Raw genomic sequence first — 24,221 nt, 5'->3', positions numbered from 1 at the left:
AGTGGGCTTAAGTCCTCAGTAAATCTGCAGAATAAAACAACCGTCAACTTTTAGGTTGTGCTTTTTTTCAGTCAACAAGAGAAAACTCAATGTAAAGTATCTAGGAATTTATCTCATGGGTAAAACTTTCTCCTGAGTACCTGTAATTCCCAATCTTTCAAGAACAAGTTTTCCCACAGTCCCGGCATTATTTTTCCTTCCTTCCTGGACTCATTCTCAATAGGAATTTTTCAAAAGATGAAGAGAGAGAAAAGTCATTTGGTTACACATCAGAATCACTTTGCATCAGACACAGGCTTTGGAAACAGTTCTCATGAAAACAGTTTATGTTTAATAATAAAGGTGGGCTGAATTACATTGCAGTGTTTATCTCCATGTTATTTGATTAAAGTCAGTTTTTCTGCTTCTTACATTTTTACAAAAGTATCAACTTATTTCTATAATCTGATAATTGTTATAAAAAAAGAAAAAGTGAACTTTTCAAATAGCCAGCCTATAAAGGAGGAACTAGCTCATAAAACTTAAATGTTTAAATGCAATACACAGTAAATAAGTTCTTACTACATATATATATGAACATCCACAAATGACATTTGAAGTAACTATCTCATCCTTGCAGCCCACAGCCTGCATCTAATATTTCATGAAGAATTCCATTATTCCTTCTTTATTCAAAACTTCTGCACAAATGGAGGCTTCTCCAGGCAGCACCATCCTGATCTGGAAGGCCCTCCAACCACCCAGCAGCTCCAGAGTAAGCCTTTCTTTTTTGTCTTAGGCTATCCTTGACCTTGCCTGCCCTTGGAACCTGCCATGTCCTGTCTCCTGTCATTTCTGGCCAGCCTGAGACTCTGTTTAGGGTGCCCTGTTGGAGTCTGCTCTAGCAATAGGCTTTATCTGTGTCCCTGAGAAGAGCCAGGTCACCTAGGACTGGCCTGGAGGAGGGGCTGTGGAGGTGCGCAGGATGGCACTGAAAACATAAGCAATCTTTGGTTTTTAGAAGGCAGAAAATAAACATTTTTTTAAGGTAAAGTGAGGGATGAAAGTATTTGCAAGAATAAAACTATCTCTATATTGGTAACCATAATGTGTCCACTAACAGACAAGTGTCAGAGACATCTGGAATTGGGAGGTTGCTGCTAGGTTTGTGTTGATCAAAGTGCCCCGGGTACCCTGCTTCGTTTTCCTTACAGTATGAGGGTCATGTACACCTTCCAGCCCTTTGGTGGGATCCTTATCCTAAGCAGTGAGGCAGTGAGCTCAGCTCTAGAAAAGGACGGGGCAGGAGGTGGCCCATGCTACTGGAGGGGGTTAAATTCCTCTCCCAACACCACCAAACAAACCAGCACCCGCAAACTGTCAGAATATCTCCCAAATGAGAGCCACTGCTCTGGTCTTTCCTGGAGTGGTGTTCAAAGCCTGCTAGGTGTGAAGAACTGTCCCTCAAGCAGAGTTGGCTGCCTAGCAACCTGGTCATTACCTTAAACTTGGTCCTGTTCCCTACACTGTGTCATCCTAGTATCTCAGACTCACCTGGCTGTGCTGGGGAAGGAGGTAGGGTGGGTGGGAAGAAGACATATCTCATCTCCGGGTACTCCAGGGTGGCCCTGGGGCATCCATCTCCCCTGTCCACACCTGCCCCCCTCCATCCCTTCATCTCTGCTGGGGACTCTGAGAATCATGTTTGGAATCTGAGTAACAAGATCATCAGTCAGTTCTTCCTACCCCACCCAGAGGCACAATGGAGGGCAAGGTCGGACCCAGGGCAAGTCCTGAGGAAGGTCTACAGACATACAGATGGTTGGACGGACAGATGAGTAAGTCAGGCCATGGCAGGAGCTCCTGAGCACAGCTGCGTCCTGGGCCCAGGGCTGAGCACTCACTAGTCATCGATGGTGAGTTCGTGCTGGGTGGCCTCCTCGATGTTCTGAAGCAGTTGGATTTCCCACTGCCTCACTCGCTCTGTCTGTTAACAGAAAGGCATCTCTGAGGTTGACCTTGTAAGAACACTGATCTTTGCCAGAGACAAGCTGGGTAGGAAAAGCAAGTGCCCATCCAGGACTTCAAGGCCCTCAAGTGGGTCTGCTCTTGGGCACCATGCAGGACTCACAAGTGAAAGCTAACCTGGCCAGCCTTTGCATGCCAGGCACTATGACCCCATGACGGAGCCAGTCAGACCCCAGGGGACTGAGCCCAGTGTGAGGACAAGCAGGTATGTGAGTGAATGGAGGGAGCTAGGACCCCAGAATCTGGGTCTGACAAGGGCAGAAAGAGGTTGTGGGGAAGGAGATATGAACAAGGAGGGATCAGCCAGGCGTGGGCAAAAGTGTGAGGGGTGGGGTGGGCACTTGCAGATGATTGTGTGAGGCTGTCTAGACAGGCCATTTTCCTGCTGTGTTTTCTAGGGGCTCTTCCAGGGCGGCTGAGGGCAGGCAAAGGCGGAAGGGCCCCTAGGACAGTGGGATGGAGGTTGGATGCCTCAGGCTGCTGAAAAAGGTAGAGAAGATGGGGGTGGGATGATTCAGGCTGCTGAACAAGGTAGAGGCACGTAGAAACACAGTGGGAAAAGTTCAGATGTCTTAGCCTGATCTGGTGGTATGTGGTGTGAGGGCTGGATCTCAGAGGAGTCACAGCTGAGAGGAGGACAGAGAGAGCGGCTTTCCAGGGACTCCACTCCATCCCCCCGAACCCCCATCCCCAGGGCCCTGGGAAGGCTGATAGGTGAGCTACGGAGTTCGAGGAGTGCATGGGAACTGTGGGAGGCACCACAAGTGAAAGTCCTTCTTGTGGGGTCATGGGGACCCCTCAGAGTTGGGGAAGGGTGGGTACAGGCAGGGCCCCGGGCTGGATGGTCTCCTTCAGTCCTGGTGACCTCATGATGCCCAGGACATGACTCATCAGTGAGGAAAGAGCAGCATTTCCTCTCTCAACTGTCACCAGGCTGCCTTCCAGGGGAGCCTTGGGCAGGGACTCCAAGCTCTGGGGGATGGGCTGGGGTCAGGTTGGGTCGGGTCAGGTCCTACCACAGCAGCCAGCTTCTTCAGGTCCCGAGGCCTCCTCCTGGGGGTGTCCCGGATCCCGGGCAATTTCAAGTTTGGTGGCGATCTCCTTGCTGGTGGGGACTTGCCCTGCTGCTGCTGCTGGGTGACTGAGGCTGGCACGGGCGGGTCTTCCTCAAAATCAAAGGGGTCTGAGTTGGATCTGAGCTGCTCACTGGACACTTCAGAGGCCTCAATGGTGGAAAGCCGCCTCTTTCTGAAGGAGGCCATGAGACTCAGCCCTCCTGGGGATGACAGGAGGTCCCAGGAGGAGCGTGCAGGTCGCGGGGACTTGCCTGCAGGGCCCCTTTCCTGGTGGCTGGGGACATCGCCCTGTAACCCTGAGTGCCAGCTGAGGGCAGCTCCCACTGGGGTGCTGTGCTTCAGGGCCCACCTCAGGGATGACCGTCTTGTCACGGAAGAAAGGTTCTCATCTTCAGGGAAGCTCAACCGAGAATCCTGTCAAAACAACACACAGAGGTCAGCGTCCCAGAAGGTCAGTCACAGCCAGGGAGAGCCTTGGGCTGGGCACCAAGCCCCTGGGGAACTTGCCTGAGGTGTGACCACCATGAAGCAGGCCCTCCAGTTCTTCCCCAGTGAGGGGAGCCTCCAGCACTAAGCTGAAACCTGGCATAGGAGAAGACCACCCTTGTACTCTGTCTGCCTTTTTACTAGTTTTCTCTTTATTAAAATGTTAAGCATCCATCAAAAAGATTTTTTTTTAAGACTGAAAAACAGATGACTTTTAGATAATGTTTAAGAAAAAAGTTTGAAATGTCAATGAAATCATCTTAACCTTGAAACTCAGTATGAAAAAGCAAAATTGCAGTTTTTTGTATGTAAATGCAATCACATTGGGCGAGCATGGGTGCTGAGAGTGGGGTAGGATGTTTTCTCAAAATCTTGATAATATCCCAATCCCAAACCCATTGGTCGTGATTTCATCATGGCCACTTTTCTTCTTCCAAAATAAACCCTTGATTAAACCATCAGAGGTGCTGAAAATACAGCCTAGAGAGGGTTTCCTATGGAAACATTTAATCCATGGAGTGTGTTGGAACTTGCACAATCTGTTCTCCTGGATTTCTTACAGTATTTTTATAAGGTGGGTGTAATCATCACCCAGGAACTGAGGGGAAGTCAAGTTCAGGTGGGGTGAGTGACTGGAAGCAGGTAAGCAGCAGGGCTGAGTTGTGGACCAGAGCTGGTGAAGCCCACATTTGGGGATGCCTGGTTTTACCCATCAAGATACCTCAAGCTGGGCCAGAAAGCAGGGAGGAAGTGCTCCCTCCCTTGGGAGGACGAGCTGATCTCAATCACTTACACAGGGTCTACTGTGCAGCCCTTGGGGTCCTTTTGAACACTGATTCATTTAGCAAAAACCCTTAGAAGTGGATTATTGTAACTCTAACTAGGGCTTCCCAGGTGGTTCTGTGGCAAAGAATCTGCCTGCCAAGCAGGAAACCTGGGTTCCATCACTGGGTCAGGAAGATACCATGGAGAAGGAAATGGCAATAAACTCCAGTATTCTTGCCTGGAGAATCCCATGGACAGAGGAACCTAGCGGGCCCAGTCCATGGGGTTACAAAGAGTCGGTCATGACTTAAGTCACTAAGCAGCAGCAGCAACTCTTATTAACCTGAAACATAGGATTCACTCCAGAGAATCGAGTTGGCATCAGAAATTGCCAACCTGTCTTCCAAAGCAGCTGTGCCAATCTTCCATCCCACTGGCAGCACGGGAGGGTTCTGGTTCCTCCATATCCTCACCAACATTTGGTACTGTTGGTTTTTAATTTTTTTTTTAAATTTCAGTATTTCTAATATATGAGTAGTGGTATCTAATTTGCATAGTAGTTTTCATTTGAATTTCTGTAATGTCTAATGATAGTGAACATCTTTTCATTTATTTACCATCTATCTTGTTTGGTGGAGTAAAGTTCAAACAGCTGCTACATCTAGAATAAACTCACCTATTCAATGACTCTCAGATTGGATTAGAACACAAATCCAGCTTCACACTGTATATAGTAGGATGCACTAAAGATCAGAAGCTCAAGAAAGTTTCAAAGCAGGATGAAACAATGGAGGGACTTCACTATTTATATCAGAAAAGGCCGAATTCATGGCAGAATACATTAATACATCAAGACCACAAAAGTACAGTATAATAAAAAATAAAAGTTAAAATTTTTCTTTTATAATTATCTTTGTACCAGATAGTATAGCATCAACATTCACAGAGCAAAATTCAAGGAGAAACAAGGAGAAACAGAAATGAAGTAGTGATGATAATTCACTTTCCTTTTTTTAGCCCCTGCTAGATCAAGGAGAAAAAGAAATCATATAAACCCCTTGGAAGATAATCAGCACCTGTGAAAGGAGACGAAGTCTTCCTACTTCAAACAGGGACCAAGATCTCAGAATAAAGATGTGGGGTGAGGGGGAAGATTAGGACTTTCACAAAAGAGAAACTTCAAGGAGAGATATTTTTTATTAATAAAAGCTACTTTTAACTAACCTATTTATGAAAGTGAAAAAAGAACCAATAATTCAATTTTGGAAATTTGAATACAGTTATATTGTAACATATTGAAAGTTTACAGATAAAATGATTTAGTATTGTTTTACAAATATTTATACACAAAGCTTACAGATAAAAAAAGTATTGTTTTACAAAAATGATCTCCTAGTCATACATATGAGAACATCATATGGGAAAAAAATGGGATTTCAAAGGAGTAGGGAAAAGAGATCTTTTTCTCATTACATGTTTTCTGCCTGGTTGGCCATTTGGGAAAAAAAAAAAAGAATGGTAAAATCATGCCCCTACCTCATGCCTTACATAAAATAAATTACAAGGGATTGAATGTTATACTCTTTAAAAATTCATAGATTATTAGAAAAAGAGTAATTAAAAAAATCTGAAACAAAGTTGGATTCTTATTCACATCATTCATCATGATAAATTCCAAATGGATATAAGAGTTAAATGTAAAAAAACAAAGCTGTGAAAGTATTGGAAGGAAATGGTGGTGAATTTCTCTGTAAATTTGTCAGAAGTAAGGCTTTCTAACTATCTCATAATACAGAAGGCATAAAAAAGAAAAAGTTAAACTAAATATAATTTTTAAAAAGATGATATACTAAGTAGAATAGGTAAACCACAAATTTCAGAAGAGATAAATACGGGCTTAATCTTTCTAACACCTAGGAAAAAACTGACAAACTAAAGGATAAATATGCTAGGACCTTTAACAGTGTTTTATATACAATGTTTTAAATATACTGACAAGGAAAGATCTCTTTGTTTTAGGTAGAATTCTTTTGTACAAACTGAGGAAAAAAGAAAGTTCTAGAAGAGGCTAAAAAACATGATGTTTACTTATGGTGTAAACATAAGGGTGGACAGAGGGTGATGGGAGTCACTGTGTACTTGTTTATGTTTTTTTATTTTGAAACCAGGGGTCTGTGTTACCTATTTACAAAGGAAAAAGGAAAAAGAAATCCCTACTTGTCTGGTGAAGAGACACAGAAACTCATAAATCCCAAGAAAATCCCTGGTTTTGGGGGGGCGGTGATTGAGGGCTCCTTAGTCAGCTGGTGCCACTGGAGCCAAAATACAGGGTTATGAAGGTCAGGTTTTGAACTTCACCTGGGGCCTGTTACTCAATTCTGCTGCCCTGATTTCCATTTTGCATCTGGGACAAGGCAATACCCGGGTTCCCCTCTGTCTCCCATTGATTCCCTTGGCCTCCAGGCTTTCCCCAGAGAGGGGATGTCACTCGGTCATGTCCGACTCTTGGCAGCCCTGTGGACTGCAGCCCGCCAGGCTCCTCCGTCCATGAAATTTTCCAGGCAAGAACGCTGGAGTGGGTTGTCATTTCCTTCTCCAGGGGAACTTTCCAACCCAGGGTTGGAACCCACGTCTTTTACCTCTCCTGCATTGGCAGGAGGATTCTTCACCACTAGCGAGCCACCTGGACATCCCCATAGGAGTGGGGAGGGGACAGCAGAAGGGAGTGTGTGACAGAACAGGGGAATCCCCTCTGATGTCTCTGGGATGGTGCCCTGGGTGTGGTACCCAGGCAAGTCAGGGCTTTGAGCACAGGTCGCTGGCGGGGGGAGAAAAGTGGACAGGTGTCTCTGGACCAGGGAAGTCGTGTAGCGCCTCGGACAAGGACCAGGAGGCCCCCTGATATTAGCTCAGGGCCTGTCTGACCAACCTGGAGTTCAGGCAGGACTCCGCGGCTGTTTCCAGCGGCGACAGGAGCCGGGGATTCCTATTTCGGCCCCCTGAAGCACCCCTCCACTCCTACCTCCTTCAAGCGCCCCGCCACTCTCCCACCCCCAGCCCCATCCTGCCCTGCCCTACCTGCCCCTGGACACATTCAGAAGCCTCCCGCCCCACCGCCCCACCTCGACCCTGCCTCCTCGCACCCGCCTCTCCCCCCTTTCCAGTCCTCACTCCTAAACTGATCCCCATCATGCCCTGGCCTACCTTCGCCCCACGCTCCATCCTGCTTCCCAGCGGGGACCAGACGCCTGCAGTGCTCTCGGAGAGCCCCTGCGCCCTGAACTACCCGCGGTGTCGGTGCTGCAGGCCCACACAGGTGTGCAGGAGCCCACCTGTGCGCAGTCTTCCGTTGATGACTGCGCAGGCGCAGGGCAGCTCGGGGGGGGGGGGGGGGCGGGCCCTGAGCCTTGAGGGTCTCCACCTGGCCCACTGCCTCTGTGTCCATTGGGTTGTGTGTCCTAATTCAGGAAGTCAGGGCCCACGGGTGCCTGGGGACGGCCCCCAACAATGGGCCAAGCGTGGCGCTCTCACTACGTGCCAAATGGTTTATCAACTTCCTCAAAGGAGTGGAGATCATCATTACAACTTAGTCCCCTAAGGCACTGAGACCAAAGACATGGCAACCCTCTTGCCCTTGCTACTAATCTTCTATTTTTAAAAAGTGTTATCCATCTGAGCTTTGCCAGTAAGTCACTGTGTGATTTTGGGTGGGTGGATGTTGTCACTGTTTTTTCCTTTGTCTATAAATTTAGGCAATGTCTGAGGTCATAATTTTCCTAATGTTCTGAGATCTCTGAATCCTGGAGGCACCCTAGAGTGCTGAAGGCGATTGTCAGAAACAAGGATTCTCCAGGGAACTCTTCCCCACCTGTTAGCACAGACCATCACAGCTGAAGAAGCGCTTCAGATTCAAGTGCTGTGGGCAATGGAAGGGAGCCCTCCTCACCGTGCTGCTGGGGCTCTCAGTGGACACAGCCGTTCTGGAGGGCAGGTCAGCTAGATGCAAGGCTTGAGAGCATGCTCAGCCTTTGACGGAGCAGTTCCATTTACAGGAGCACGCATGCCTGCATCATCAGTTGCTCAGTTGTGTCCGACTCTTTGCAACCCTACGGACTGTAGCCTGCCAGGCTCCTCTGCCTATGGGGTTCTCCAGGCAAGAATACTGGAGTGGGTTGCCAAGCCCTCCTGCAGGATATCTTCCTGACCCGGGGATCGAACCTGCGTCATCTGCATTGCAGGCGGATTCTTTACCATTGAGCCACAGGGGAAGGCCCTTATAGGAGCACCAGGAAGCAATCAGACCAAGTACATTTTCTGTTATATCTGTGGAGTGTTGTCTTTAAGAACCCCGACAGAAGTGCACACACATCCAAGGACAAGGAATGCTCTGCAGCCAGTAATCTGTGTTTCAACATATGTGCGTCCATGTGCATGTATGTACACACACATATGCTTGTGGATGTAAATACACACTGTAGACAAAATGTTCGTAATATATTAAGTGAAAAAATGCTGTAGAACAGATAGTAAAATATGATCCCATTTTAAAATTACACAATACATGCCACACACACACACACACACACATTCAAAAAGAGATTCGTGGACATGGGAACATTGGTAATATCTAGGTGTCAGCATAATAAGTAAATTTTAATATTTAAATCCATTTTATATTTTTCTAAAAAAACCATGTAAATTAGTAAACAATAATTAAAAAAATAAAGCTCACCTGGTACAGTGGATCATTTTCCAGATGGGGAAACTGAGGGCTGCAGAGGGGAAAGGTTTGCCCAGAGTCCCGGAGTGAAAAAGGTAGGGGCTGCCTGGACACCATCCCAGTGTCCTGAGATCTGGGTCAATGTTTTGTTGCTGCACTGGTACACCCCTAGGGTCCTCCTGACCTCATGGCACTTAGGTACACTGCTTTGAGCATAATGTAAGCCTCTTCTGTTTGTGTTTGTGAATAAAAACATTGTGAAATCTGCAGTGTGTATCCAGAGTCGCATTAGTCTAGCACACAGGGTCACCTATGAGAGGTGCCTTTCACTATGACATTGGGGAGCCCTCTGGGGAGAAACATGGGGATCTGGGCATGTTCAAAGGGCCCACAGGGGCTCCAAGCCTGGCCCATGGCAGCAGCTGACCCACAGTCTCCAAGCTCCTCATCTTTGCCCACAGCCCAGTACATTCCTTGTGTTGACCTTCAGAGGTTCAGTATCCCAGAACCCGGATTCCTTTCACTGTGTAGGCAAGGACCTGGAGAGGCTGAACTCAAGTGTGATTCAAGTACAAGTTACAGGCATGCACATGCCTGCTAGTCTGCCACACTGAAACCTGCATTATAGGTATAAATAATGCTCTTGGTGTAGAAGGGCTGATTCAGAGCTTGGGTCTGGTCATTTTGAAGGTGAAGGCCCAGGATGAGAGTCACCCCATGGTGTGTTCTGATCATGTGTAGAAAATCCTCAGTATAGCGCTTGGCATGTGGTAAATCCTCAGCAACGGTCATGAGTCAGCATAACTATTGTCCATGCTGTTACAGTTGTTATCCTCCATTGGTGGTTTCCATTTGCACCTCACATTGCTGCCTCTTCTGAACTTCAGCATGATGAATTACCTCTTGTTTCTGTATTGTATAATATGTATTTTTATTTTCTGCATAGGATGATGTTTTGGCATCTTAGAAACTTACTGGCTGGGGAGATATTGGCCCTTCTTGGGTAGAAAAGGGCTCATCCAGGGGCATGTTTTTGATATAAGAACTGATCAGTCCAGAGCCAGGCCTATTCTATCTGGGCTGTGCTTCCCTGGAAGCAAAATTCTTCTGCCTTAGTCATCCCAGGGCCAGGTACCAGGCAACCATAGGCCACCCCTCTACCTTAAAGCCACTAGCATTATTCAAACTAACCAATCCTAAGCTGTTCACCCTGCCCTGCCCTGCCTTTCCCAAGGAGACCCCAGTAAAGGCCATGGCCTTGATCTCCCCCTTGCTCCTGTTCTCTACCTCCTGGCCACTCTGGTGCTTCTCCTGTGGCTCTGCATGGCATGCTGGACCTCCTGTGTCCAGAACCTGGGAGCGAAATACATATTTTACTTATTCGGGTCTACTCCTGTGGTCTGTCAAGTTTAAAATTCCATACTCAACACATAAATTCTTAGTACAGTTTCTACACAACCAATATTCTCAGGGTGGCCTTTGACTCCAGGTTACAAATAAGAGGCTAATATCTGGTACTGTTTGTACAGTACCACTTTACAATAATAGGAGGAGAATAAAATCCATAAAGTTCATTAATAAATAAGTACAGATACTGCTTTAATATAATTCAAATTTGCAAAGAGAAAATGCCAGAATTCTCTTCAACCAGGCCCACATAGAATCCTACTGAACAATTAAGGAAGAAGTTATACCAATTCTCTATAATAATCTTATAGAATATTGAAGCAGAGGGGATAATTCCTAGTCCATTCTATGAGGCCAGCATTACCATAACACCAAAAATGGATGAAGACATTACAATAAAAGAAGACTGCAGACCAATGTCTCTCATTAACATAGAAACAAAAATCCTCAACAAAATACCAGAAAATTGAATCCAACAGTGTATTAAAAAGAATCATATGACTTGACCAAATAGGATTTACCCCAGATATACAGGCTGGATCAACACTAAAATTAATGTACTCTATCACATAAAAGGCTAAAGAAGTACCACACAATAGTACCAATAGACACAGAAAAAGCATTTGACAAAATCCAACACTGATTCATGATAAAAACTCAGTAGACTAAAAATAAAAGGGAGCTTTCTTAACTTATTGATGACTATCTACAAGAAAACTACAGCTGCTGCTGCTGCTGCTAAGTCGCTTCACTCGTGTCCGACTATGTGCGACCACATAGACGGAAGCCCACCAGGCTCCACCGTCCCTGGGATTCTCCAGGCAAGAACACTGGAGTGGGTTGCCATTTCCTTCTCCAATGCATGAAAGTGAAAAGTGAAAGTGAAATCGCTCAATCGTGTCCGACTCTTAGCGACCCCATGGACTGCAGCCTACGAGGCTCCTCCGTCCTTGGGATTTTCCAGGCAAGAGTACTGGAGTGGAGTGTCATTGCCTTCTCCAAACTACAGCTAGGTCATACTTAGTAGTGAGAAGCTCAAAGCTTTCCCAATAGGAGCAGGCACAAGGAAAGGATGACCCCTTTCACTATTACATTACAACAGTATACTTGAAGTCCTAGGTAATGCAGTAAGACAGGAAAAGGTAATAAAAGTGTACAGTTTGGGAAGGAAGAATTCAAATTGGGTTTATTTGCAGACTGACATGGCAATCTAGGAAAAAGAAATATGGAAGAATCAGCAAAAAGATTCCTGCAACTAATTAGTCATTTTAGCAAGGTTGCAGGATACAGGTTAATATACTAAAGTCAGTCCCTTTTGAAGATAACAGAAATAAATTAATGGAATTTGAAATTAAAAACAAAGCACCCATTTACATTAGCATCCCCCAAAATGAAATACTTGTGTATAAATGTAACAAGATATGTACGAGATCTATATGAGGAAAACTACAAAACTTTGATGAAAGAGATTAAAGAAAAATTTAATAAATGATTTAATAAATTTAATAATGGAACTTAATCATGGATAGGAAGACTCAATATTGTCAAGATGTCAGTTCTTTCCTACTTCAACTATGGACTCAAGACAATCCCAATCAAATCACTAAGTTACTTTGTAGATGTCAATGAACTGATCTAAATTTTATATGGACAGGAAAAAGACTCAGAATAGCTAACACAATATTGATGAAGAACAAAGTTGGAAGACTGACATTACATGACTTCAAGATTTATTATAAATCTACAGTAAACAGATTATAATATATATAAATGTATAGATCTATAGCATGGAGTGTGGTATTGAATTAATAGACAAACAAGGCAATGCAGAAGTTTAGGGAGTCCAAAGTAGAGCCCCATTAATATCAACTGGTTTTGTACAAAGAAACAAGGGTAATACAATATAGTAGGATAATTTTTTCAACACATGGTGCTGGAACAACTACACATCTACAAGCAAAAAAATAGAAATAAAAAATCTAGACACAGGTTTACATTCTTTGCAAAAATTATCTCAAAATTGATCACAGAACTAAATGTAAAATGCAAAACTATAAACTCTTAGAAGATGACCTAGCAGAAAACCTGGATGACCTTGGATATGGTGATGGCTTTTTCAGGTACAACACTAAACACATGATACATGAAAACAAAAATTCGTAAGCAGTACTTCAATAAAATTAAAAACTTTTGATCTGAGAAAGTAAATGTCAAGGGAATGAGGAGAAAACCCACAGACAGGGAGAAAATATTTGCAAAAGACAAATCTAATAAAGGACTGTTAGATAAAATGCTAAAGGAACCCTTAAAACTTAAAAATAAGAAAACAACTTCATTAATAATGGTCAAAGGCCTTACAAGACACATCCACAAAGAAGATAAACAGATGGCAACTGAGCACTTGAGAAAAATGCTCCACTTCATAGTTCATCTGGGGAATGAAAATTACGACAAAGAGATACAACCACACAACTATTAGAATGACCCAAATCCAGATATTGACAATAACAACTGATGAAGATGGTGTGGAGCAAAAGAACACTTATTTACTCCTGGTAAGGGCACCCACAGATGTTCACTCTCTGATGTGGCTGAGACCCCTCCCCCTGTGATGTACACACTTAATGTGGGTAACTGCTAGAGATTGTAATGTAGGAGGCCGTCCCCTACTTTTCTGCCCAGGGTCCCTGCCCTTTGCCCAGGTCAGAGAATTAGCAGACTTGTGCAACCTCATGCCTGGTAGGCATGAGTAAAACACTACATTGTTGCCACATTGTGTGTGTGGGAGAGGTCCTGCTGCCCTTGGGCTGGTTGGATGGGGTTTGGTGAGGGAGATCCTGAATGTTTGAGGTTGACTGATGGGCCCATAGACATATCAAGGTCTTTGTGTGGGCAACTGGGGAGGGTAGACCTACTGAGGGATGTCATGGGGCCAGTCTGGTGCAGCAGCCTGTCCTACTCATAGAAGTCATGGACACTTTATCCATCTATGTAACCACAGGCCTCATCACCAAGAAATGACCATCAACCCTTAACCACACAATATGATGCCTAATGTAGCAGAGAGGCTACCCATTTCCCACAGCTCATGCAGGGGCCTGGGACAGACTCTTCCTTTGTACATGGGGCAGCGAAGTCTTGCTGGAAATGACTCACACAGTTTGTCTGCGCTGAGCAGTAATACTGAGATCAGAGGGCTCAGGTCTCTTGGGTCCTTCCAAGATCTCTCCATAGCCCCATGCAGCTCACCCCACCCGCGTCCAGCAACGTTCTATCCTTTGCCTCTTCCCCAGAACTTTCCATTCCTAGCTTCTCATGGGGTGGTTTTGAGTGGGAGTGGGATGCCGGGAGTCTTCTAAACCTGTGCCATCAAACTTAAATGAGCCTCAGGGTCCCCTGGAGAGCTTGTGAAAACAGAGGATCAGCCCCCACCACAGGGGTTCTGAGTTAGTGTCTGAGTGAGGCCTGAGAATAAGCATTTTTATCCAGACTCAGGTGACGTAAGACTGGTCTAGACCACGACTGAGGCCTCTGGTGCAGGAGGAGGGTGGGGAATGATCACCTTTGAACACCGTTCATGTGCCTGGCACTTGTATTGCAGCCTCAATGGCACCCTAAACGGGAATGCAGGGTGGGTGGCCTGCCAAAGCAGAGTAAACCCTGGTCTTTCCACGGGGCCCCTGGGCACTGGCCCTGCCTGGGCACTCTGTTTGAGCTCCTGTGTTTGGGATCTGGGCTGTGTTGATGTGACAAGAGCAAGGTTTACTTTTCCACTTTGACTAGCTGGGGGAGTAGACTTGTCCTCAGTCTGTGGAGCGGTGCCCTTCATCGCTTAGGAGCTGGCCAGCAGGCCAAGCCTTTGCAAGATTTACATCATTCGGTGTGTCAATCGATTGGGAACACAACAGAACGTCTTTTTGTTTTTTTTCCCCTAGGTTAAAAACAACTTCCCTTCGAGGATCCCCTGGATTGCAGCGCTCTCTCCCTTTGAAAGCCTGGTTTTGCCCTTGATCTTTGCATTGTTTTTCAAAGCAGAGATTGCCCAATTTTCCGGCTGCTGGTGAGTAAGCAGCACGCTGTGTGAAGGCAGAATTGGAAACAGTGGGTGACAGAAGGCCCCGCACAGTTTCATCATTCAGGGAGTACCCAGCCTCTGCTCTGTGAATACACGCAGCAGCGGAGAATGGTGGTGACAGCTTACGTTTGATCAGGGCTGACTCTGCCAGCCTCTGCATTATCCCCATTTTGCAGACAAGGAAACTGAGGCCCAGGGAGGTTACACAATATGCTGGACATGAAATCCAAAGTGTCAGCACAGGCGGGCTTGCTGGGGGGCTCCCATGCCTGCCTGTTAGGGGCTGATGAAACTCTCAGAGTTGGGTTCTTGGAGCTGCAACCAGAGATGGTGTGCTGTAAATCATTATGAAATGATCAGCAAAGACACTGTGTGCAGTCCCATTCAGGTCCTATCTCCTGGGGCCACATGGAAAGACTGCCCGGATTATGTGAGCTCCTTTGCTTTTCTGCAATTGGAATAGTGGTTTCCTTTCCTCTGCAGGCAGAAAGTTTACAATGGCGGATAGGGAAGTGGACTGCAAGGCATCTTCGGCATTTTGCTTAATTGATAAAATACAAATTCCACAGCCAGCTCTGAAAACTTCCTACATGTACCCTCAAAGCTGCTTTTCACCCCTGTCCCCCACAAATACACTCCCAGTTGCCCTTCCAGGCACAGACAGTATTGACCCTTTCTTACATCAAATGTCTCTATGTGGTTTGGCATGAACAGCTTTGATTTGGGCAAAGGGGGCTTCCCTCCTGCTGGTGCGATAAGCCCTACCTCTAGGGCTCCTGGGGAGGACCCCTGACAACTCTGGCAAGCACAGCTGGGTGCCAGATACACACAGTGCACATATAGGAAGCCACAGCTCCCCATTCCCCCACCACTCCCTGTTTTCCATGCCCTGCCTCCAGTCGAGCCTGGCTGTTGGATTCTACAGTCCTTGGGAGGATGGGCTGGGCCACCTATTAGTGTCCCAGGTATGGATGGGGCAGGGGCCTCTGGGAGCCTGTCCCCCGCCCACCCAGTCTGGCAGGAGGCACACAGGTAAAGGCAGGTTTATGTAGCTCTTTGGTATCCCTGTAACCCACTGTCACATTCTATGGAAGTGCAGAGGGGGGCAGTTCGTTTTACCTGGGAGCTGCCCAGAAAGCTTCTCAGGGGAAAGGAGCTTCAGGTGGGCCCTGGAGGATGGAAAAGGGGCAGGAAGGAGTTCTGGGTGTCAGGAAGAGCAGGACTAATGCCATGAAGATGAGGGTGATAGGGAGATGTGAGTGGTAGCGTGAGGAAAATTTGAGCATGGAGAACAGCAAGAAGAAAGTCATGAAAATATGACAGCAATTTTTTTTTCCATGAATCTGGGGAGGGGAGACCTTAAGCCTGGAAAATGAGCAGGGGTCTGAAGGGCTGAGAAGATGGGAGGTGGGTTGAGGTTCCAAGGCTACAACACTTAAGGAAGGGTTCCCTCTTTGGCCCACTCTACACCTCAGGGCCTCTAGCAGGAGTGCCTCCTCATGCTAACAGAGGCCAGACCCTGGGAGTCAGACCACGGGGGACATGGAAGGCCTGTCCTAGCTGTGGATGCCGGCCAGTGGGCAGGGGATGTGGCATCCAGAATGCACCCAGAAATGAGCACAGGAGCAGCCATCTCTCGACCTGCCAGGGGAGGGCAGCTCATCCTCACAGGACAGAGGGACAAATGGCCTGCACAGGCCTCGAGGAAGGGCCCTGTCCATTCGTGTTGGTGGGGTTGGGAGTAGGGAGAGTTGTCTCTCTGGGTTGATGGCCGTTTGGTTTACTGCTGCTATGAGGCAAGCCAGGGGAATGTTTGGGAAATCGATCAGCCAGGAGAGGAATTTCCAAGGAATTTCCACTACGTGCAGGGTGACTGAGACCTCAGAGAGGGAGGGAGGGATCTCACGGGGCAAATGCACAACTGGGTGAACTGTCCGGGGCTGACAAACTGCCAGGCACACAGTAGGCGGGCCCCAGATATTTACTGTATGATTCTCTCTTTCATGTATGTCATTAAGAAAACATTTCTTTAAAAAAAGAAGGAATATAATTGCTTTACAATGTCATGTTAGTTTCTCCTGTACAATGAAGTGAATCAGCCATATGCATACATATATCCCCTCTCTTTTAGACCTCTCTCCCACCCTACCGGCATTCTACCCCTCTAGTCATCACAGAGCACCAAGCTGAGCTTCCTGTGCTTTAGAGCAGGTTCCTATTATCCCAGCCTCCCAATTCATCCCACCTTCCCCACTATGTCCACATGTCCATTCTCAATGTCTGTGTTTCTAATCCTGCTTTGGAAATAGGTTTCACGTGGGCACTCTGATTCTACATTGAGGAGGTCAGAGAGAAAATTCAGAGCACAGATTCTTTGGGGGAAACAAAATCCTTTAGGAACTTACCTCAACAATGATGTTAAAGATCTCAGAATTGTTGTCAGCTCCTGAACCAGCAACTGTAAAAATATGACCAAAATGACTGTGAACTTCCAATTGCAATTTTTTTTTCCCACCAACCTTAATTTTATTGTTGTTGAGGAGATGCTGGCGGCAAGGAGAAGTGTGTGTGACAATTTATTGATATAGTCGTGGCAGAACACAAGGCAAGTAACTCGGTGAGGGCCACAGAGCCAAGGAAGCGGCTGGAACAAGATCTAGTAAATTAATTTTAACTTGGTTCTTCTTGAGATGGGGCTTCCCAGGTGGTGCTAGTGGTAAAGAACCTGCTTGCCAATGCAGGTAGATGTAAGAGGTATGGATTCGATCCCTGGGTTGGGAAGATTCCCTTAGAGAAGGAAACAGCAACCCACTCAAGTATTCTTGCCTGGAGAATCCCACGGAAAGAGGAGCCTGGCAGGCTACAGTCCATGGGGTTGCACAGATTCGGACACGACTGAAGTGACTTAGCAAACACGATTCCCGAGATAGATAATATAACTGATAATGTCAGGACCTGATTATACCAAATAATGTAGTATTTACCAGATAATATGAATCCAGAGGGTTAAAAAAGAGTGTGAAGGGAAGACCGGTCTCTTCCTCAGTCGCCTAATTTCACATCTTCCCCTGCAAGGCGGGCCAATTTCTTACACATTCTTCTCAAAATAGTCCATACATTTAAAATCACAATGACACACACATTCACATTACTTATTTGTGCACAAACAATAGCATATTCTGTACCTTCCTATTTTTACTTCACTTGTAAATTTTACTTGCCTGATCTTACAGACCTTGGAGATTTTTCTCTCTCAGTAAATATAGAACTGCCTTGTTCTTGTCAATAGCTACCTGGTTTCCAAGGACTGGGTGCCAGAGAGAGTGCCTGGTGTCTGGATGGGAGCAGGCCCATTTTTCACTGTCTCTGAAGTTACAGTGACATTTTTCTTTCCATCTAAGAGGATATCTAGAGACAGGAATTTTAACGAAAGAGAAAGCCATGATCATCGACTCCTGATAAAAATCTGATCTGAGGCTGAAAGGCAGAGGAAGCTGGGGTCTGCACTCAGCTCCTTAGCCTCGGCCCTGTCTATCTCTCTCTTTTTTTAACTTAAAAAAAAATTTTTTTTTTTGGCCACACCATGCAGTATGTGGGAATTCAGTTCCCCAAACAGGGACAGAACAGGTGCCCTCTGCATTGGAAGTGCAGAGTCTTAACCACTGGACCACCAGGGAAGTCCTCAGCCCTTCTCTTAATGGCTCTGAGTCCCTCTACCCGCTGGAAGCTCTGTTAACTGGGCTCTGGGGGCTGTGGTGAGGCTGCAGAGCTTGGCATCAGCCCTGGGAGGGCTTTTCTTCCTTCTTTCCTCCTGAGAAAGGCTCTCAAGACAGCAATTAAGGGGCCTGTTGGTCTTTTTTCCTGCAGAGGCAGAAACAGTTCCGGCTTTGCCACAGAGAAACAGGGCTTTCAAAGACCTAGGTTCAAAGCGCTCCTTCCTTCCTCTGCCCTGGCCTTGATTTCCCCACTTGAAAATAGGCCAGTGGGCTGGCCTTGCCCAGCTCATCTCTCCTGCTTTCCCTAGGTCGTCCAGGGATCATTGGCAGGCTCAACCTGAAGATGTCCCTTGAACAAAACAAGCAAGCGCCATCCTTCATGTGACCGTGCGCTCCTGGTTGGAATTGCACTTTGGCTCCAGGTCTGAACCTTAAAAACAGGACAAACACAGTCTGAAACGTGGACCGTTTGTCCTCCTTCCATCCACGGTTTGCGCAGGGCTGTGCACGTACAAACAAAACAAGTTTATTTTGAACACTGCCCTCGAGCACGCGGCGCTGCCAATCATTAACCGCTGGTTGAGGTGGCCCAGCCCGCACCCTTCAAAAGGCGCACGCGGTGCTCAGCGAGCATCGGCCACCGCTCCTGCGCCACCCCCACCACTCAGGCAGCATCCGCCAACAGAGCCGCCCCTACCGCCCAGCGAGCGCCGGCTCCTGTCTGCCACCTACCACTGGCGATGCCCGAAGTCCTTGCTATCCGAGCCTGGCCGCTTCTGCTATCGCTGGCCGTTCAGCTCGGCGCGACGGTTGGCGCTCCCCAGCCCTGGCGCTGTGCGCCCTGCTCCGCCGAGAGGCTGGCGCTCTGCCCGCCCGTGCCCTCCTCGTGCCCGGAACTCACCCGGTCCGCGGGCTGCGGCTGCTGCCCGATGTGTGCCCTGCCTCTCGGAGCCGCATGCGGCGTGGCCACTGCGCGCTGCGCTCTCGGGCTCAGCTGCCGCGCCCTCCCGGGGGAGCCGAGGCCCCTGCACGCCCTCACCCGCGGCCAGGGCGCCTGCATGACCACGCCTAGCGATGAGGCCACAGGTACCACCGTCTCCTCACCTGGGTCCCTCCCCGGGACAGATGGGGTGGGAGGCTGGGGCAAGGCAGGGAAGGGTGCTCCACTAAAGCCAGTAGAGAGCAAACCCGGCCAGGCTCAGAGCTTGCAGCCAAAATGTGGAAGGGGAAAGGATTTTAAGTCGCCCAGATGAACCCTATTGTTGTGTGGTCCTGCAGGTGCGCTCAGGACTAGGGAGACTTGGTGGGAGAGTTGGGGAGGGAGACCAGACCCCCGCTTGGCAGCCCACTGATGTATAGAAACCTGGACATGAGAAAGGAGGGAGGCGATGGGGATGCCCAGGCAGTGGATGCCACTCCAAGTGCCCCTGGCTCTCCTCTCTGCCATTTTTGGGAAGGCCTGCAGTGGGAGCCCCTCCTGCTGGCCTCCTGGGAAGTGTTTGGAATGTTCTTTATAATATACGTCCTGTGCAGACGTTACGTGTTTATCAGATGTTTACAGAACATAATGTGAAAGTTTAGGTTAAAAACTTCACTTTCATTCATTGCCCTAGAAAAACGGTGTTTGATATGTGTGCCGCCTGCTCAGAATTTGACAATTAGAGCTTTCCTGAATTTAGCAGTGATTTATTTGTAGTGGGAAGCAGAGAAAATACCCCCTCTTCTACCCTTTCTCCCTACCTCTCTGTCCTGGCAGCTGCGTGTCCAGTGTGGTTCTGTGATTCTTGGAGCCATTCTGTGGCTTTTTGTCCTGATGGGGATCTGTTGGAGGGGAGACGGTTTTTCTTCTGATTCTCTGCCTTCAGAGTCAATGAAATGGAGTCATCTCCGTGGCCCTCAAAGGATAGGGCACCCCCACTCCAGGGGAGACCCTCAGGAGAGCCAGTTCTTCATCATTCTGTCCATGTACCAAACCCAAACCTTAGGACTCTGCATGAAATTTGGTGACCCTCTCTCCTCTTCCCAGGGTTACAAAGAAGTCACTTTGACTGTGGGAAGGCAGAGTCCCTGGAAAAGAAGAGAGTAGAACTGCAGTCTAGACCCGACCTCTGAATGAACCCTACCACCTGTTCATAGGGAATTACTAAAATGCCCATTTTATGGATGGGAAATAAGAGGGTGGGGTGAGGATTTGAATTGTGGTTTAGTCGCTAAGCGTGTCTGACTCTTGCAACCCCAAGGGCTATAGCCCACCAGGCTCCTCTGTCCATGGGATTCTCCAGGCAAGAATATTGGAGTGGGTTGCCATTTCCGTCTCCATTTGAACTGTAATCCATGGCTTTCTCAGGGCTCTTCCCAGGCTTTGACAAATGTGCATTTGGCTACATTAGAAGCAGAATCACAGGGCACTCTTGCCTTTGGTATTGCTGTTGGGTTACCCCTCTACCCAGAAACCACTAAAAGTTCCTTTAAAGAGGAAGTAGGCAAAACTCTGGGTGAGTATGACCATCCCATCCCCATTTGGTTTTGTGGGAAGGGGAGCAACTTCAGGGGGTCACAAGTGCAGATGCTTTGGTGAGGGGGGCTCATGGGTTTTTGTTTTTCCATTTTCAGATACAAAGGACACCACCAGCCCAGAGAATGTGTCCCCGGAGAGCTCAGAGATAACTCAGGAGCAGCTTCTGGACAATTTCCACTTGATGGCCGAGTCCAGTGAGGACCTGCCCATCCTCTGGAATGCCATCAGTAATTATGAGAGCTTGAAGGGTCTTGAGATCAGTGACGTCAAGAAGTGGAAGGTGAGACCCTTGAAGCAGGTGAAACCTCTAGCTTGAACCTGCTGGGCCCTGCCAGTTTGGTCCTGAGCCCTGGTGACAAGCACGTTCTTCCCCAAAGCCTAGCAGACATTTCTCAGCTTAGCTTTGCTAAGCTTTCAACAAAGGAACCTGCTGGATAGAAAGAAAATGCAGTCCATGCTGTGCAACTTTAGATGCATTACTTCATGTCTCTGAGCTCATCTCTAAAATAAGGGTGTCAGACTAGCAGTGTCTAAAGAGAACTAAGCTGTTCTTATCTTCCTCTCCTGTCATATCTTCCTCCCCACTTTTAAGAAATTGTGTTAAAGTATTCATAACATAAAAGTTAGCCCTTTAACCATTTTAAAGTATAAAGTCTAGTGACTTTAAGTACGTTCACATTATTCTGCTACTGTCACCACTGTCCATCTTGAGAACTTTTTCATCTTCCCAAATGAAAACTCTGTACCCGTTAAACACAGACTCCCGGTAGCATCTTAATTGGTGCCTGTTTTCAGTTCTACCGCTTGAGGGCGACCGAGAATCAAAGTTGGAGTGACGGGTTCATTTGTGAAAACAAAAATCACTTCTGCAAACAGGCATAATCAGAAAAGTGGAGGATTGAACTGTTTTCTAGGCACTTCAGAGTTTCATCTGGAAATGATAACAAATACAGAAAAGCTCATCCTTATTTCAGATTGTTCAAATGAATGCTTTAATCCTCAATGAATTTGGCTTGTGTGAACTAACCTTGCAGAGGAAAGTTGTACGAAATTTAGAAGTCTCTGTTATTAAGTCCTCCATTCACAAAGTTCTGCCCAGACGACTTGTGGCAGAATTACCCATGGTGGGGAGGAGGGGCAGGAGAGTCGGAGAGCTCAGGGGGTTAGTGATGCTCTTGACTCCTTTAAGTGCTTAGCGAATGTTCAGGGGGGAGGGCATGGGGTTCCCATCTTCTATGTTAACAGTTCAGGACAGAGATTAGCCACCCTTCTTCTACAGGTGAGAGAGTGAGGCCCAGGGAAGGCGAGTCCAGGCCTGTGCTCAGAGCCCGCATAAAACCTTCTGCATTCACTCCCCGCCCCCACTTTAGGCTGACAGAACAATGTCCTTTATCCCAATGTCAATTTATCCTTTTAGGAGCCCTGCCAGCGAGAACTCTACAAAGTGCTGGACAGATTAGCCAGGGAGCAGCAGAAGGCAGGAGACAAACTTTACAAATTTTATCTGCCAAACTGCAACAAGAATGGATTCTATCACAGCAAACAGGTATGTGCATCCTCACAGGATGGCCCCTGCTACCCACACCTCTGCTAAGCCAGTCTTTCAGTGAACAGGGTGTCCAGCTCCAAGTAAGCACCATGAAGTCCCATAACTGATCATATCATGTAAGACTCATCTCTCTGGGACTAGGAGTCACTAGCCCCTGGGAGCCTGAAGATCAGCTTGGTGCTTACAGTCAGTGGGGGACACTAGCCTCAGGGATCCTGGGCTGAGCATTACTCCATCATCCAGCAAATCTGAGCAGGTGGGGACCTTCACATGCCCCTCAGGTTTTGGATCTCAGTTTCTCACCATAATAGAGAGGAAGGGGACAACTCTACTTAGGAAAACGATTATCGGTTTTGACATCTCTCACATTTTTCTCCCTACAAAGGAAAATAAATGAACTTTATAATTCAGTACAATAGCATTGTTTCTTGGATAATAAATGAGATTAAACAAACCAAGACCTAATTTTGAAGAGCCCTTTTGGACTCAGTGAAGTCCAGATTCTGTGAATATTTCTGGAGGAAACTGAGGACCAGGATGTGCTTTGTAACAGATGAGGAATTTGTCAGAGAAGGTCTGCCATGCACGGACAGGCTCCCTCTGGGATCAGCAGCTCTGTTGTATGGGCTGTGAAGCAAACAGTTGTGCATACACTGTACCATTCAACACACACCTGACATTTTTATTGCACTGGGCACTTGACCTTTGTCTCCGTTGTGGTGTAGGATTTGCCCTCAGTCATGGTCATGGCCAGTTTGGGGGGGTTGCTCACGGTTGGTTCTCAGCTGGGCAGCACGGAACTCCCCCTCCCCCTCAGCTTCACTGGGGCTGCTCTTGACCTTGATCCTTCTCTTTTTAGTGTGAGACGTCGCTGGAGGGAGAGCCTGGCCTCTGTTGGTGTGTCTACCCTTGGAGTGGGAAGAGGATCTTGGGGTCTGTGGCCATCAGAGGGGACCCCAAATGCCAACAGTATTTTAACTTACAGAACTGAAAACAGATGCAGTATGATCGAATTCCTGCACATGAAATATTTAAGTACATAGTATATTTATACTCTGAAATACACACACACTTTTATATAGAGAGATGTATATGTATATATGTGTAGGAATTACTTTTTTATACTCCACATATTACTTGTAGCTTATTTATTCACCATAAATTTATTTTTTCTACACAGTAACTTGTGTCATATTAATTTATATATCATGAAACACTTCCCATCATGTTGTATGTAAATACTTGTATCTTAGCTCTTCAGGGATTTGTGCTTCTGTCATAAAGAGCATAGGAAAATACTGCCTAGCAAGTAGCAATGATTTTTTTCAAGTGGTTCAATGGAGGATGTTTAAGCTGCATGTAAGAATGATTTACTCTATTTACCGTGTCTGGCGTAAATTGGCAGGGAAACTTAAATGTTGAATATGTAGTCAAAATTACATGTGATGATGTTATTAAACATTAAAATATGCATTGGATATATTGCCAAACATGGGAACACAGTGTAAACATTGGAATAAATGTCCCACCCTGCAACATTGCTACTGTCGTGGACATTGGTTGAACCTAACGTCTTCTTCCTTCCTGAATTCCTTCTGTCCTCTATCCTGCCCCTTCCTTGGGCAGCACTGGTGATTAGAGTCTGCAGGCTCCTTGTTCCCACAGCTGGCAGGTCTGCTCTGCCCACTGAGGGCTCCCGCTGCCCAGGGCACCCCTCCCTTTGCGAGCCCTAACCTCTCCACTAGCTCTTCCCCTTCCTCTTGAAAATAGGCCAGGGTTTCTCCCATCTTCAGTGCACGATAGAATCACTTCCTTAACCTCGCCCTCACCTGTCTGTTCTCTGACTCTGCCCAGACTCTGTCCTCTGCAGGCTCCAGTGGTGTTCTCCATGATGGCACCCTG

General features: G+C 47.0%; 2 protein-coding genes across 2 annotated transcripts; one reads left to right on the top strand and one right to left on the bottom strand.

Moving 5' to 3' along the window:
- Positions 1-297: 297 nt before the first annotated feature.
- Positions 298-7,692, bottom strand: CCDC201 (coiled-coil domain containing 201). The gene is made up of 3 exons (XM_081531079.1): positions 7,539-7,692; positions 3,024-3,497; positions 298-1,966 (listed from the first exon to the last, which is right to left on the bottom strand). The coding sequence occupies exons 1-3, from the start codon at positions 7,554-7,556 to the stop codon at positions 1,883-1,885; spliced, it is 576 nt and encodes a 191-aa protein (XP_081387205.1). The 5' UTR covers positions 7,557-7,692; the 3' UTR covers positions 298-1,882.
- Positions 7,693-18,856: 11,164 nt separating this feature from the next.
- IGFBP1 (insulin like growth factor binding protein 1) lies at positions 18,857-23,859 on the top strand. The gene is made up of 4 exons (XM_081531078.1): positions 18,857-19,338; positions 20,866-21,050; positions 22,188-22,316; positions 23,179-23,859. Exons 1-4 carry the CDS (start codon positions 18,993-18,995, stop codon positions 23,308-23,310), a joined length of 792 nt encoding a protein of 263 aa, XP_081387204.1. The 5' UTR covers positions 18,857-18,992; the 3' UTR covers positions 23,311-23,859.
- The last annotated feature ends 362 nt before the right edge of the window (positions 23,860-24,221 follow it).

This window comes from Giraffa tippelskirchi, chromosome 10 (assembly GCF_054371585.1).
Source record: "Giraffa tippelskirchi isolate mGirTip1 chromosome 10, T2T-mGirTip1v1.2.pri, whole genome shotgun sequence".
NCBI classification, from domain to species: Eukaryota; Metazoa; Chordata; class Mammalia; order Artiodactyla; family Giraffidae; genus Giraffa; species Giraffa tippelskirchi.
The sequence above is the reverse complement of the archived record's forward strand: the minus strand, read 5'-3'. Positions and strand labels throughout refer to the sequence as shown.